The sequence below is a fragment of the Grammomys surdaster genome, unplaced genomic scaffold (assembly GCF_004785775.1).
Source record: "Grammomys surdaster isolate TR1022 unplaced genomic scaffold, NIH_TR_1.0 259, whole genome shotgun sequence".
Taxonomy (NCBI): Eukaryota; Metazoa; Chordata; class Mammalia; order Rodentia; family Muridae; genus Grammomys; species Grammomys surdaster.
The window spans coordinates 1,301,403-1,316,497 of NW_021604700.1; the positions used below are offsets into that span (position 1 = coordinate 1,301,403).

Genomic DNA, 15,095 nt, shown 5'->3' on the forward strand with positions numbered 1-15,095 from the left:
AGTTACAATGAATGTGCTGACTCCATGTTTACAATAGTGAGTGTGCGAACAGAGACTAGTTACAATGAGTGCGCTGACTCCATGTTTACAATAGTGAGTGTGCGCATGGAGACTAGTAACAATGAGTGCGCTGACTCCATGTTTACAATAGTGAGTGTGCGCATGGAGACTAGTAACAATGAAGGTGCTTACCCCTGACCCCGTGTGTACAATAGCAAGTGCATGTAACTCAATAAAGCAAGGAGTGAAACAGTAAGAATATATGTCAGAAGTTCAGATTAAATACAGAAGAGACAACAAAATTGAAACCATAAAAACCATTTTAGAGGCTACTTACAGACGAAAGGTTGCACAAGGAAGAGATGAAAGAAATCCTGACTGGAGAAGAGTGCAACAGAATCGCTTTATAAGGAACTCTCTATATTTTGCCTTATAATCTTCAGTAAAATTCATTCAAATGAGTAAAATTATATCAAATTGTTCCTGTTATTTTTTATCATCAGTAGTAGAAAAATACACTCACATAGCTTTACAATTATATGCCAAGAAACCTAATAAATGATAATCAGCAGCTGTAATTATTTTCTTAGAATGATTTATTTTTATTTTATGTGCATGAGTGTTTGAATGTAAGTATGTGCCCCACATGTGTGTAGCGTCTACTAGGTCAGAAGTTTGTGGCAGATGCCTTGAAACTAGAGTTACACGTGTTTGTGAGCTGCTATGTGGGTTCTGGGAATCAAATCTGGGTCATCTTCAAGAGGAGCAAGCGCTCATAACCACCAGCACATTACCCTACAGAACTCTCTGAGGAAAGTACCACCCCACTGTACAAATAAAAGATATGAGATTCAAAGGTGTCCCCTGGATAAAACATTTCAGTAAGCTTAAGGCGGCAGAGATCTGTCTAAACCTGGATGGCAATGACCGTTGTGTCCTAAAGCTCTGGTATTCTTGCTATGTCGCTTAGCCTATAAATGACATCATCTCCATGGGCCTTTATTTATGGGTGGGTTTAATCAAAATGATTTACAAAACCAGCTAACAAATGTCAAGTCTCATACATGACCATGGTTTCTGAGTTTTACTGCCTCTCTGGGAGCAACTGAATTCTGCCTGCTGCACACAGCGGGCTGAGAGAGACGCACACACAGATCTGCTCCATTTCAAAAAGTACCTAGTAAAATGCCCCCGTGGGAACTGTGGCAAAGCCGTCTTAGCATTTACAGCCTTGGAAAATGAGGTACAAGGTATACATAACTCAGATGTGCATGTGAATGAGCCCAAATGTAGGTTTCATTTTGATACATTTGCAAGCAATTACAGGCGCCATTCCAGCAGGTTCCATCTCCCTGTGTTGCTGTTCAATCTGGATCTCCTACCTTGGAGAAAATGGAGAGATGAGCTGACTATCTTTGGCCCAGGTAATGATGGGTGGAGGTAAGCTCTTAGCTTCACAGGGAAGTGTTGCCTCCTCCCCAGCCAGGACAGAGATCTCCACAGGCTTATCTTGGGACAGTCCTCTTTGGTCCCCAAACACTCTGGGTCTTACTAAAAGAAACACAGGATGTTGAAGGGGAAATAATGCATTGAAAACAACCACAGTTTCGATGAAATTAAAATGTAGACTTCTAATGCTCTTAAATAATTTACAAGAAGATGCTGGTTCCCAAGATTCCAGATACATCTGAAACTTCCTATTAATACATCGAAAGAGAGAGCTAGAAGGAAATGAAGAGCAAGCTTCCCTCCTCAGTTATTCCTTTTAGTACAAGATGGAAAAGTCAGCTGAGCCGGCCTCAGGTCTGCCCAGAGGAGCAGTAGTCCTGAAGGGCTACCCAAGACACAGCTGAGGCTTGGCTCCACAAGGAGGTTTAACTAACTGCTGTCTCTGCAAAATGTTGAATGCGGTAAACACACTTCTTGGGGAAATAGCATGGAATTTTCCAAAAGGTTATATACAATTGCTTCATTGCAAATCAGAATCTAAGTAGAGGTGGTTTTCATTGTCAGTGAAACTAAAAATGTTTCTTTGTTTACAGGTCAACTTAGGCGAGAGCTTCACCTTTGGGTATCTTAACTATGGAAGAAATTGTGAGATTGTGCATGCATGGGTCATTTCAGAGGAAACCCTCCCTTGGGTGGCTCTCACCATAGACAGTCAGTTGCACTTTCCTCTTGGCATAGCCGGCTGCATTGGTGGCTGTACAGATGTACTCTCCACTCTCCTCGCTTCCTGGTGACACCACGTACAGACTCCCATCAGCCCCTGCTGAAAACTTGGCACTACCCGTTGAAATTAGCTCTCCTTTCTATAAATGCAACAAAGGATAAAGGAATAGCTTTATATTTGGAAGTGGAAGAGAGAGAAAAATACCTCCAAGGGGTGAAAAACCAGATTTGAAAAATGTTAATTAGAAAGGAGTGGTTTATAAGAGAAATTAGATAAACAAGTGCACTAAAAGCCTAAGCCACTCCTCCCTCCGCTACCGTGCAGCCACCTAAAGGACAAGGAGGGTATAACCATAACAGAGGTGAATGGCAACACCATTGCCATCATGGTGCATAACAATAGCAAGGTGATCTTGCATATGAATTAAGTGTTTTACCCTCACAGTCTTATCAATAGGAACTGCTAGACCTTCAGTTTCCAATTCAGACACCTACAGCACAGAGACAAGGTAGAAAAGCTTGCCCCAAATCACTAAGTCAGTCAAGAGGTGAGCTGGCCTAGAACTCCAGTAGTCAGATCCTTGAGTCCACACTCATGTCTTCTGTGTTTGGCCATAGCATAAGGGCCACTTGGAAACATCTTGTTCTTGCATTCTCTTTAAAGTGACACATGTCTGCAGAGTGCCAAGTGCTGTGCACTTTCAGGCTTATCTTCAAGGTTGTAATTGTATCTGGACTACAGAAATCGTGTATAGATGTCACATAGATATTAGCATCAACTTCTCCACAAACTTTTTTTTTTTAAGATGAGAAAATCAGATGGAATGTCAAACTATTTGGCCATCCTCATTATATAAGTAGTGCATTCTATTATTCTGTCATGAATTTATAGTGTATTTTATCTGTAAGATTCAAGTTAATTTGTTAAAAACATGCCACCTTTGAGGCCACTTAAAGAAAGAATAGACTTTCTTTGTAAGTCAGAGTTTCATCAATATAAGATTATTAGTGAAAGCTCAACCACATGACAGGAATGTAGAAGGGAATACATGAATTTTTATAGGTATCTTATACTCTTTGGTCATACATGGAATCCATGCAGCAAATCACACTTCAGCGGGAGCTTAAAGTGTCTGTGATGCAGTTACCTACCAGATGCTTAAAGTACATAATGGCATGACAATAATCACTACTGTAGGAAAGGCTGTGTGCCAACAACTGTTTTGAACACTTTATATTTGTAGCAGTGCCCTCCTTGTCACCTCCTCCTGGTCCTCTTGGTTCCACAGCAGCTCTACATAATGACATAGGCTGTGTTTCTCTCAGCCTCCACCTTTAACAGGCAGGACACCCAAGCATACAGAGGTGTATACCTCTGGGAGGCACATGTACTGGACCAACGTCCCACTTCCTGCCCATCAGAAGGATCCTTCTGAGATATATCTCCCCGATTCCTGAAAGGATATCCAAAACACTGAACCTTTTCATGCCAGCCACAGAGGAAGGCAGCTCAAGGAATGCCTGATTTAGCTTCCTGCCCTCTTGTGTCTCACCCTCTCACTGTCCTGCTGAAGCCTTCGGAGAGAACTCTGTAAGTCATCCCAACACTGTATTTCAGGGAATGCCACTAGATCTATAATTTACCTTTGACCAGGTGATAGATGGCTTGGGAATCCCACTCGCTCTGCATGGTAAAGTTACTGGAACGCCTTCGATTGTGCTCAGTATCTGCTGTCCGTGCTGAATGGTTGGCAGAACTGGACATGGAAGTAAGGTTGGCATCTGAGCAATTGTTCTTCCGTTTAGTATCATATACTTAAAACTGAATATTTTCAATATTTTCTTAATGTTTATAAAAGAGGTGATTGTACATAATATTAATAAGGGACTGCATGGCAAAAATTATGATAAGTACAATCTGGACAGATCTAATAATAGCTTAAAACCAAGTGTCAAGTGATATTTAATATGGTGACCTTCTTAAAGTGTTAAAGAAAATCAATTATTTCTTGAACATTCAAGATAGATTATAGTCTAACGGTTATAAATATATCTTTGGAACACATCATTCTTACTGTCCACTACCCATTAAGCTCTAATGAGTTGATGTAAGCTCACCTACAAATAAATGAGCTGTCCAACCACCACTTATTAAACACACAATGTCCACAAGAACCACGTTGTGCTTTACTAAAGTAAAACTGATTAAAAAGGATAGTTTCTTAAAAGGAATTTGTCAGGAGCCATAATAGGAATTTAGTAAAAGTATAGAGATCTTGGAAGTTCATATGTAAGATGATACAATAAACGACATTTTTTCAGTTAGGAATAGCATGTCTTTGCATTTAGGAAGCTACAGAAAACTTAGCAGCATGTGAGCAGCCCTGAAAGCAAAAGGAAATCTCTGTTCCCTTTGCTCTCAGTGAGAACCAGCACATGTCCAAATGACCGATACACAGTACCCGCAAAGCAACCATTCTGACGAAGGCTTCCATACAGGAATGTTTTCTAACAAAAGAAACGCAGCAGAAGTCTGGTATTTCCAGATCTTTCTGTTGCATCCTGTGGGAAGATGAGACTAGGACTCCTCCCTGCAGCTCAATTACCACATTTCTTGCTTAAAGCCAGAAATTTCCAGAATCATCATACTACCCTGGAATAGAAATTTACTAGAACAGAAGACACCATGAGACCCCCGAGTGCAAGAATTCCTCAGAAGGCTGACGTGATGTACAGTTAGCACTCATCCTTTCCTACGGCTGGCATTAGTCTTCAGCTAATTTTGTCTTAAAGATTTGGCAGCGGGTCTCCAGCTCCAAGCAAGAACATTGAGCTACTCATGAAAGCAAGAAATTTAATTTTCAGGATCATGACAGAATACGAAACTCTCAAATACGCTGTCAATTTGTGGCGACATAAGGAGATCTCATGTTTTTAAAAGCCATATTAAGTTAGACAGTAGTGAAGAAAAGTTGCAAATTTAGGTCAGTTTGGAAGCTTGATGACATCTGTGTATAGAGAAGCAGTTTCTCTACAGATTGTGAGTCTACGCGAATCAATGTGACAGTTAAATTCTGTTCTTTACATCTGCACTCGTATTTGAATTAATTTCATTTCTTTCTATAAAAATATCTTCCTTTTTAGAATTAGGTGAGCACCTTTCATAGGTATTCCTGAAGGAATGACACAGAATGAACCCCTTATTTACATGAAGTAGGTAATAAGGTCTCCATGCTTTGGGTTCTGCTGGGTTTGATACCCTAATCATCAGGCTGATTTTCTTCATGTTATTGACTAAATCAGTTGCTTGTTTTGGACTCAAATGAATCAAAAACAGTTGTGAAACTCTTAAAGTTTAATCACTAAAGTATCTTGTGTCTCAGTAAATCTGGTCATTGGGTTGTCTGTCTTCTGACCTCTGTGATATAGCAAACACAGGACTAATACCTCACTCCTCCCTGCAACTGAGAATCTGGCCTCAGCATCCTTCTCAGCACAACTGCCTAGACAGTCACTAAGAGAAAAGGGGGAGATGCTATGAGGGTATTCCAACACTGCATCCTTAAGTCAGCCCATAGCACTCTCCAAGAAACCTACGCTCTGTTCTGTAAAAATAGTCACACAGAAAAAAAAAAAAATAGTCACACAGTGCCATGGAACCCAACATGCCTTCATTATTTGAGGCTATAACTAAATTGAAGTTATTTGGGGGTATTTCTTTGAAACCTCTCAAGAACATAGCAAGTGCTGTTGGTGATTATTAACATCAAGCCAGAGGAGGTGGTAGTTCAAGGCATATAGAAGGGAATGGTTTGTAGTCACCAGCATTTTCAACAGCCAAAACAAAACGCAACCTGGTTGAGTACCAAATACAGAGTCTAAATAAAGACTGAGTCAATGAGTGAAACCAAGTATCTTTACTTCTTTTTCCTAAGGCATGCATTGTTGTATATAATCTATTTTTAACTATTATATTATAAATCAATGTAGGAGACTCCTGAAAACAAATCTAAAATTTTACAAAAATCTCTTAAACAGTGAAGCTGTCCATTATTATTGAGATTTAAAAATCTGGTAACTGTTACAAGTGGAAAAAAATTGCCTCTGGATTTTCTTATTTGTGACCTTAAAATTATTTAACATGCAAAAAAAATTGTTTGGAGCACATGGCACACAAGATGACCTTTAGAAAAGCTTAGGCCATATTTAGCTCCAACACGGAGGGGTCATTAGTGAGGACATGTTTGTTGCACAATCCAAAAACAAAACAAAAAAAAAAAGGCAATTTAAGGCAATTTGGATGGTACACTAAGTTCAGCTTGCCTGAAATTAAAATGTATTTTTAAACATGATTCTTTGAGAGCTCAGTTCAATTTTATCAAATAAGAAACCACTTATAAAAGCCCTTGGCCAGATTTGGTGGGTGATTCCCCAGAATGTCTTTTTGTGTACATAGGGAAGGGAAATCTGGAAATGGTATTAACAATGTAGACATTGTTCAAGAAATGTAAAACAACAATTGGAAGAAAGCTCTCTTTCTTGTAATTAGAGGAACAGAGTTATCTGATTAAAACCTAAGAACCCTGTTTTTCAACAAGGTTTGGAAGCAATTACTTCGGGTCTTTCTTACCATGCACTGCCACAGAGGTTGTCTTGTTACTGGTTCCAGCAACATTACTGGCCACACAAGTATATTCGCCTCCATCCTGAAGGCGAACTCTTTCAATATGGAGGCTCCCATCGCTGCGCACAGTTATGTAGGGATTTTGCACCAACTTTTGAATGGAACAAAAAAAAAGTCATTTATTTTTTATTTGAAAAGGCAGAAAGTTGTCTAAGCCTCAATCAGATCTGTTTGTTTTTTCTTGATTGAATTATTAAATTTATTATAAAGTAAACTGGGATTTTAGCATCCTTGAGTTAAAAACAGATCGACACAAATGTTCTGAAGAATTTGTTAATTGTGTCTGTTCCTCATATCTCTGCAGAATTATACCTACTATTTGCTATCAAAGAGCTATGCTCATCCCTGAAAGGAGACTGACAGAGGTGCCCCTGATTTTGTGTTTCTATAAGTTCTGTTTCCCAGAACTCAAACTTCACTAGTAGTTCTTTGCTTTCAGCTGAAATTGTTCTTTCTAAAATGGTTTCTTCACCACTAGCAAGCTCCTTGATGTGGTTGATGTTTTCATACATAGATATCTATTACACCAAGGAAGGATGATATCATCTCGGCAACCCAACCCTGTCAGCTGACAGGCTCAAGAGCAAGGCCACAGTACGATCCAGAAATCATGTCAGAGAAGGCTGGCAATGTTTTAACATAAAAGTAATTCTTTCTAAGCCTCTATCATGTTACATGTTAGTTCCCAGCTAGCCTCATAACTAAGGGTTATTTTTTTTAGGCATACTGCATTTCTTTTATGCAAATATGAGTAAGCTTGCCATTACTCATATGGAGTCTATTCACTGTTAATGGATACTTCTAGAAGACAGTGAGTCCAGATGCTCTGGAAACCAGGAGATACTCTGAACAAGATGAAGCTCTGTGTCAGTAGAGTACACATTTAAGGGAATTTTTCTAAGAACTGAAATGTTGCCCACATAATTTTCTAATTAAAAGTTTTATACTAATAAATACTTAGTAATATATAATGGATCTACCTTCCTAAAACAATTCATCACAAAAGGAATTTAAAGTTCACCATAAAAAAAGTAATATATAAAGTGGAAGATTCTAGAGGAATACTAATAGTTCATAATGTCCAACACAGAAGAGTATAAAATACTATGGGTATATAAGGACTATGAAACTACTGCTAGCTTTAATTTTTTCATATTCTGAAGGCAATTTATTAGAAACACTAAATTAAATGGGAAATTATAAAATACATACTACCAATTATCTCTTAAAAATTGAAGCTCCAAATAATATAAATGGCATCAACATATTAACAAAGACAGAAAGCCCTCAGAGCTAGCAAAACGGATCAGCAGTTAAGACCAGTACTCTTGGAGAGAAAGCTGAATTTGGTTCTCAGAACATACATTAGCAGGTTAAAGCTGCTTGTAAGTCTCCTCCTTCCAGGGCATCTGACTCCCTTTTTTGGACTCTGATACCAATACTTACATTTAAACACATACATATAATTATAAATAAAAATAAATCTTATTTTTAAGAAAAGCTTTGATAGGCTAACAAATCATGCTTATGTGTTTATGAAATCGGGATTTCAGTGTCTGTGATGTAATGCATCAACTCTTAAGAAAAAGTAAATAAAAAGGCATGTATTAAAACATTATTACCATGGCTGAGTTCTTCATCCACCGCCGTTCTGGAATGGGATTTCCAGCCAACAGAGTACAAGGCAGAGTTAGCGGCTGTCCTTCAATAACGCTGGCCATGGAAGGGCTGACTCCAATAAGTGGGGCAACTACATTAGAGAAAGAGCACTTGGCTTCATGAAGATTGGGAGAGGGGGTATTGTATGAAGGATGATTACAAATTACGTTATTTAAAACTGGAGTTTTCAGAAACAGGACTTTAGGATGGAAATAAACTTAAATGTGGACATAAGGGATCCAAGGAAAACTGGGAGGAAGACAGGTGATCCTGCAGGAATATCAAGAGGAAAGAGAGTCTACACACAACAGCAATGTCAAGGTCAGATGCTCACGGCATACATATTAGAACGGAGAGTGTGTGAGGGTGCCTGTGAGCAGAAACCTGGAATTACCAGAACCCACTCTCAGGGAAATAGCCAGAAACAGAATAGACTAGGGACAGTAGGAGTCACCAGGAGCCTAAGGGAACAGCACAAGCAAGTTAAACAGGGGTGAGCTTGCTGAGGTAGAAGAGCAAAGAAGCATGGTTAGCCTGTTCTTTCCTAGAAATTAGGAAAAATTTATGCCACAGATGAGCCCAAATTCCTTAAGAGATATTACCTAAAAATGTAGGTTATAGATAGACAAATGAAGACATACATGCAGGAAATTCTACAAACCAGCATTGAGATGCAGCGAAGTACTTAAAGTCACATTTAATGCTACAACAATTTGAACTATGTAGTACTGGGGAAAATTCTAAAGAATAAATGGAGATATAAAATTAAAAATGAGAATAAATTAAAAGTTTCATCAGTCAGATATATCTACTCAGTAAAATGTTCTGAAGCAAAACTCCCACAACTTGGAAATAATTAGCATTCTATTTTTAATTCACAACTCAAATATAATCGTATGAGAGCTGAAGTGCTAAACATAAGACAGGCCATCAAAAGCACCATTTGTGTGTGTGTGTGTGTGTGTGTGTGTGTGTGTGTGTGTAGACTTAAACCTATTTAAACTGACCAACAATCAAACAGGAGATGAGGAACATGAGCAGGCGCTGAGTTATTTACAGCTGTAACACTGCATGAACTATGGCTTAGGAACCCAAACCTCTACCTGGCTTTAGAATCAATGAAAATTGTCACTGTAAAGGATGACATCAACCAAGAGGTCTGAGGTTTGTGGAGAATGTCACCTCTAGAAAGTGAATTAATCTTACCGAGTCCTGTCACCGTTACTGTTGTCTGCGACTGTATTCTTCCGAACTGGTTTTCAGCTTCACAGATGTACGTTCCTTTATCACTTGCCCATAAATCTGGAAAGAAGAACTCATATATTCACTTAAGACCATTCTAAAACTTTGACCAGAGACCAGGTCCAGTGCTGAGATGGGGGACAAAAATCACATAAACACCTTTTGCCCATTCCTGTCTAGGGAAGGAGACAGAGAGTTCAGCCATCACAGCAGGGTGACAAATTCTCTGACTCAAAGATGGTATGTAGAGATGTTGGAGATTCATGGCAGAGGTAATATCCCAGCTGTAGTTTAAAGAGCATGTGGACATAAAGTCTCAGCATCATGACCCCACGGTGTGAGCTCAACAGAGGTGATACCAGTGAGCATGCAAAGGGAGACCCTGCCAGGCCTCAACTGTACACAAAGAAACACAGGCAACTGAGGAAAGCTGGGGACAGGAGTGGTTCCAGGGAAGAGCACACCCACTGGTTGCCCAATGATAAACAATCAGCCCTGAAAACATTCATATAGCCAGCAGCACATGGTCTGAACAGGTTATATTTAGGAACATATGCATGCAATATACACATACATGCATATATACATGTAATAAGGGTTAGGTTTTTTTAAGGTCATAAATTTGAAGGAGAAAGTGTAGAAGTTATGGACAAGTTTGGATAGTTGGAAACGAAAAGAGGGAATGTAATAAATTATATCCTCCAATATTATAGAAAGATATAAAGGACAAGTAGAAAATCAGAAGAGCCGTCTACTCAGTGAATTGAAAGCATAACTTGAAGTAAATCAGGTTCTATTGAAAGGTAGGAAGCTATGTCGCCTAAGTACACTTCTATTCTTTGTGCAGGAGATGGTTTAGTTGCCCAGTAACTGGAAGAATATATTTGTATTTAAGAAATAAGAAACTAGAGAGAGATAGATGGTGCATGGAGCAGATTTGTAGAGAAATCAAGTCTGGCAAGAGTTCTGAAGGCTCCACTAGAACTTTGTAGATTTGACATATATTTATAATCAGGAAAGACTAATTCTGCCTAAGGAGAAGATAACTATTCATTCACTTGGAAAAATTACTACATGGATATATGGGGCCTTGGGGAAGTTGTAGACACATGCACACGTGGTGTGGAGACAAAGCATATTTACACATTAAAAACACATTTTAATGCAAATTGCTTTTCTCATTTTTCTTTTGACTGTGTATTGGATATTGATATAATTTCTATTTTGTAGGTAGAACAAATGCATGGAATTGTTTTCCAAGATTATGAAGACCATTTTGGAAGACATGATATTACCAAAAGCATTGGGAATAGACAGAGCTGGACAAGCTGGATGACATTGTCAGGAGGTTGAAGTCTTTGAAGGGTCATTCATGGTCAGTGAGCAGCAAGAAAACCAAAGTAAGATTTGTAAGTAAGAGTATGATTTTAATTTTATAAATATTGTAGTCAAGCATGTCCAGTTTAGTAGCAAAATATGAATATGCATACTTGTATATAGTACAGCCTGGCATAGTGACGCTCAGGAGGCTGAGACAAGAAAATCAAGTGCCCAAATCCCTTCTGAGCTACCATACTGAGTCTTTGTTAAAAAACATGAAAAACAAAAAGCTAACTAAGTAAAAAAAAAACAACAAAAATACACATATTCAAATTTATATACATAAACATAAATACACAAACACACCCACCACCCTCCCCCCACCACGCTTTAACTTACTTGAGATAAAGAGAGCTCCTGTTCTCAGCTGGCTAATGGAACTAACTGAGAAGGGTCTTGAGAAAATTGGCATGTTGTCCAGTCTCCGCCATTTGATCTTTGGTTCTGGATAACCCTGAACATAACAAGGTAATGTCACATTGGAGCCAATTTCCACGGAGACATCAGAAGGTTCGTGTATGAAGACCGGAGGTGCTAGAAGAAACAAAATGAAAAACTGTCATTGGCAGAGGATGTGGACATATTAAGAATAAACCTTATTAAGTCATCAACAGATTGAATCGAAAACAAATCATTGTTCATAAAATATTGTAAAGTTATCCTTTAGCTACTCTCATTTGACCTATGCTAGGTATGTGTCTTTTTCTTTATGAATGAATGCTTAAAATAGACACTCATCTTTGCCCTGTAGATGTAGGTGATATGAAAATCATCTTAGAGAGAAATATTATAGAAATTTCTTTTCAATATGAATATATTTTATAGTGCTCAAACCTTAAACAATCCTAAATAAGCTGAGTTTATAATGAAATATAATATTTCCAGTATTTAAAAAAAAAGGTCTTGTTGGCTGGATTTTTAAATGAACTTAATTTGTACCAAAGGGTTTCTTCACTAATCCCCATCAGACATGCTAACAGCATTTCTTACTGAAGTATAATGTTTGGTGTTGTATTCTTAGTCCTTATAGGTCAATTTTTAATTCAGAGAAATTTAAGTTTGAGAATCAATCACATAAGTTAGAGTAGCAGAACATATTTGGTAAAGAGAGAATAGTAAGTGCTTAGCACCTTAAGGAGAACTGATACATACAAAGAAATCTAGAGAGTCACATCAATCCAGTAACTTAAGAAACTGAGAAGACCCAGAGATCTGTGCTGGGCACACTTAGGAAAACACAGATCTTCAGTATAAGGAGGATGCTGTTGGGAACTGCCCAGGGATGAGGCTCTCAGAAGCTTATGAATAATGATGCTTGAGACATCAGATAAGGATAAATACATGGGATGCTATTGGAAGCAGTGTGAGGAGCCTACTCAAGTAAAGTTCTAAGAGATGGTACCCTGGAAGTCAATCAATGATCCAGGTAACTAAGGGCAACAGCTATCACTTTCAGAGCCAAGGATTTTGTCAAATAATTTCAACAATTTCCAGTCTTCAGAATGATCCCACTCTGGTTTTATAGATGAGGAAACCAAAATGCAGTTTATTTGCTAAGTGTCAGTGGAGTCAAATGAGGAAGAAAGGACTAGAAGTTAGTTTTTCACCTCGGGTGACAATCTTTTGTCTCTACAAGTTCTAATAACTATGTCTGAGCATCCTGGCTTGCAGTCTCATTTTTAAAGAATGACGTACACATCACTTCCTTCCTTCTCAGCCCACATCTGCAGATAGGATGTACAGCTGTCTCCCACCAGTGCTGGGGTTCTTATTTTAGCTTAGAATAGACTGCCTCTCACTCTGCAGCTTTGTGTCCATTGTTTCCTATACAGAGCCTGGCCTGTGGGCAGACAGAAATCCTGGTTCTTCCACGGAGAAGAGCCAACTTTTCTTGCTTTAGCTTGTGTTATTACCTCCTCTTCAAGTGTAATGTCTGTTGTTGAAATATTGACAGCCCTTTAACCCATTTCAAAAGGGACATCCCTCTATGACGTCATCTCTTATTGGCATGATGACTTCCCTCCTTGAGATTTAAGACAATCCTGTCTACCAGACTCATGAAACTCTCCAAATAAAATCTATTACTTGATTATCTGCTTCTTTGCTTTCCCAACAGTTTATCTCTCTGTGTGTTTGTGTGTGTGTGTGTGTTTGTGTGTGTCTGTGAATCCTTTAACAACAGTTAACACAATACATGGTATATTGTATGTGCCTACTGGACACTAGTGAATGAATTATTGAGTTATCATGAAAAGTTATGGTAATAATTCAAACTTGAGTACATGTATAAAAGTATGGTAGAGACACCTCACCTCAGTACATGTGAACTTGCTCTTTCAAAAGAATGAAGACAATTTCAAAAGCCCTCTTACAAAATTTAAGACTAAAAACAATTGAAAAAGATGCTTTGAGAAGAGAATGTTTTACTTCCGCTTAGATAGTTTTTCTAAAACTATCATGATTTATATACATAAGAATTCAACTTACAAAAATGACTAATAGACATATTTTAAATATAATACATAATGTAACACATTTCTTGCTTATTTCATTTCTACAGCTTTATTACTTCTTTCTAGAGTAAACACAGTCAATTAATCTAAAACATGAAACCTGATGAGGCATGTGATAGCTCAAGAGGAAGAGATAAAGAGATCTCTGTGAGTTTAAGATCAGCCTATTCTAATAGTCTGAGGCAAGACAGAGCTACAGAGTAGAACCGGTCTCAATGATGGTGATGATGATGATGATGATGGTGATGACAGTGATGGTGATGATGATGATGTTCTAAAATATACATCTTTTCTGAAAAAGGGAAGTTAAATCTAAAAGTCTCAAACTGTGCTAGGCTCATGTCTTGGACAGAGGAATGTAGCAGTGGACAAAAAAATAAATAAATTTAAAACAGTAAAAGGTTATGGAGAAGACTTGGTTATGGTGGTTATGAAATCCACCAACTCCAGGGATGAGAAACCTCCCTTTTATTGAAATGTTAAATTATAATTATCAATGAAAAGTGATACACTAGCATGTTCAAAAGTAATGGAGGAACAGAATCTGGATTTACAGCAAAAGAGCAAACTCAAGTTACACCCGCAAACCTAATCAAGATGGGAGCAATCAAGCGTTGCAAGCAGATTCTAGAAAGGCATCAGGCACCAGACATCAGATCAGGGAACAACCACGTTGGGTCTCAAAACAGCAGGCGAATGAGAAGAGCAGGCCTGGGGGAGCAGCCAAAACAACGTCCACCACAAACAAACTTCCAAAATGAAGCAGCTCCTAGCTGAGCCAAGAAGACTTGAGTACTTCCTCTTCCTGACTGTGGCCAACACAGCCTCCAAGTGAGGTTCTTTTATGGGGGTGGGGGAGTGAGTCAAGGCTCTTTTATGGGGGGTAGTGAGTCGTGAATAGATTACCGAAACAGGAGAGCAAGAGAGCAGTGTTGAATGTTTGTCAGTACACAGTGACTTTTTTTATATTTTTAAGAAGAGTGTGTCGTGTAAAGGGGTAAACTCAGACTGATTTCAAAGGGCAGCTCCACTGTCACTGTCTGTGATCTTGGGAAAGTCACTTCAGCCCGCTCCCCAGTTTTAGTTTCTCAGAGGACCAAAAAGGATAGTCGTATGTCACACTTTAAATAAAAAGAGATGATCTTTGCTAATCATGGGTCATACAAAACTACCTCAATGCGAATTGTATTAAGAGTGAAAATTATAGTTAATTTATTAGGTCTTAGTCCTCCAAAAGATTATCATAAAATAATGATGTTTGCATTTAGCTTAACTTTTGGTGCTTCAAACAGTCTCTTAAGATAATGTTTGATCCCTGGTAATTTCCTCAGCATCTGTGTGGCACATTGAGATATGCATGGGCTGACACCATAGTGCAGTCTACTGTCTTCAGAGATAACTATGGCAGTGCAGACTCATTAAAAAAAAATACATAAGTCATAAAC

General features: G+C 38.4%; 1 protein-coding gene across 1 annotated transcript in view; it reads right to left on the minus strand.

Moving 5' to 3' along the window:
* Window positions 1-15,095, minus strand: part of Hmcn1 (hemicentin 1) — a 402,633-nt gene that overhangs the window by 186,001 nt on the left and 201,537 nt on the right. Inside the window, exons 16-22 of the mRNA XM_028775780.1 lie at window positions 11,477-11,671; window positions 9,722-9,817; window positions 8,479-8,606; window positions 6,803-6,947; window positions 3,817-3,929; window positions 2,153-2,312; window positions 1,383-1,551 (exon numbers count right to left, since the gene is read on the minus strand). Coding sequence (XP_028631613.1) covers window positions 1,383-1,551; window positions 2,153-2,312; window positions 3,817-3,929; window positions 6,803-6,947; window positions 8,479-8,606; window positions 9,722-9,817; window positions 11,477-11,671 — 1,006 coding nt within the window. The remainder of the gene's footprint in view (window positions 1-1,382; window positions 1,552-2,152; window positions 2,313-3,816; window positions 3,930-6,802; window positions 6,948-8,478; window positions 8,607-9,721; window positions 9,818-11,476; window positions 11,672-15,095) is intronic.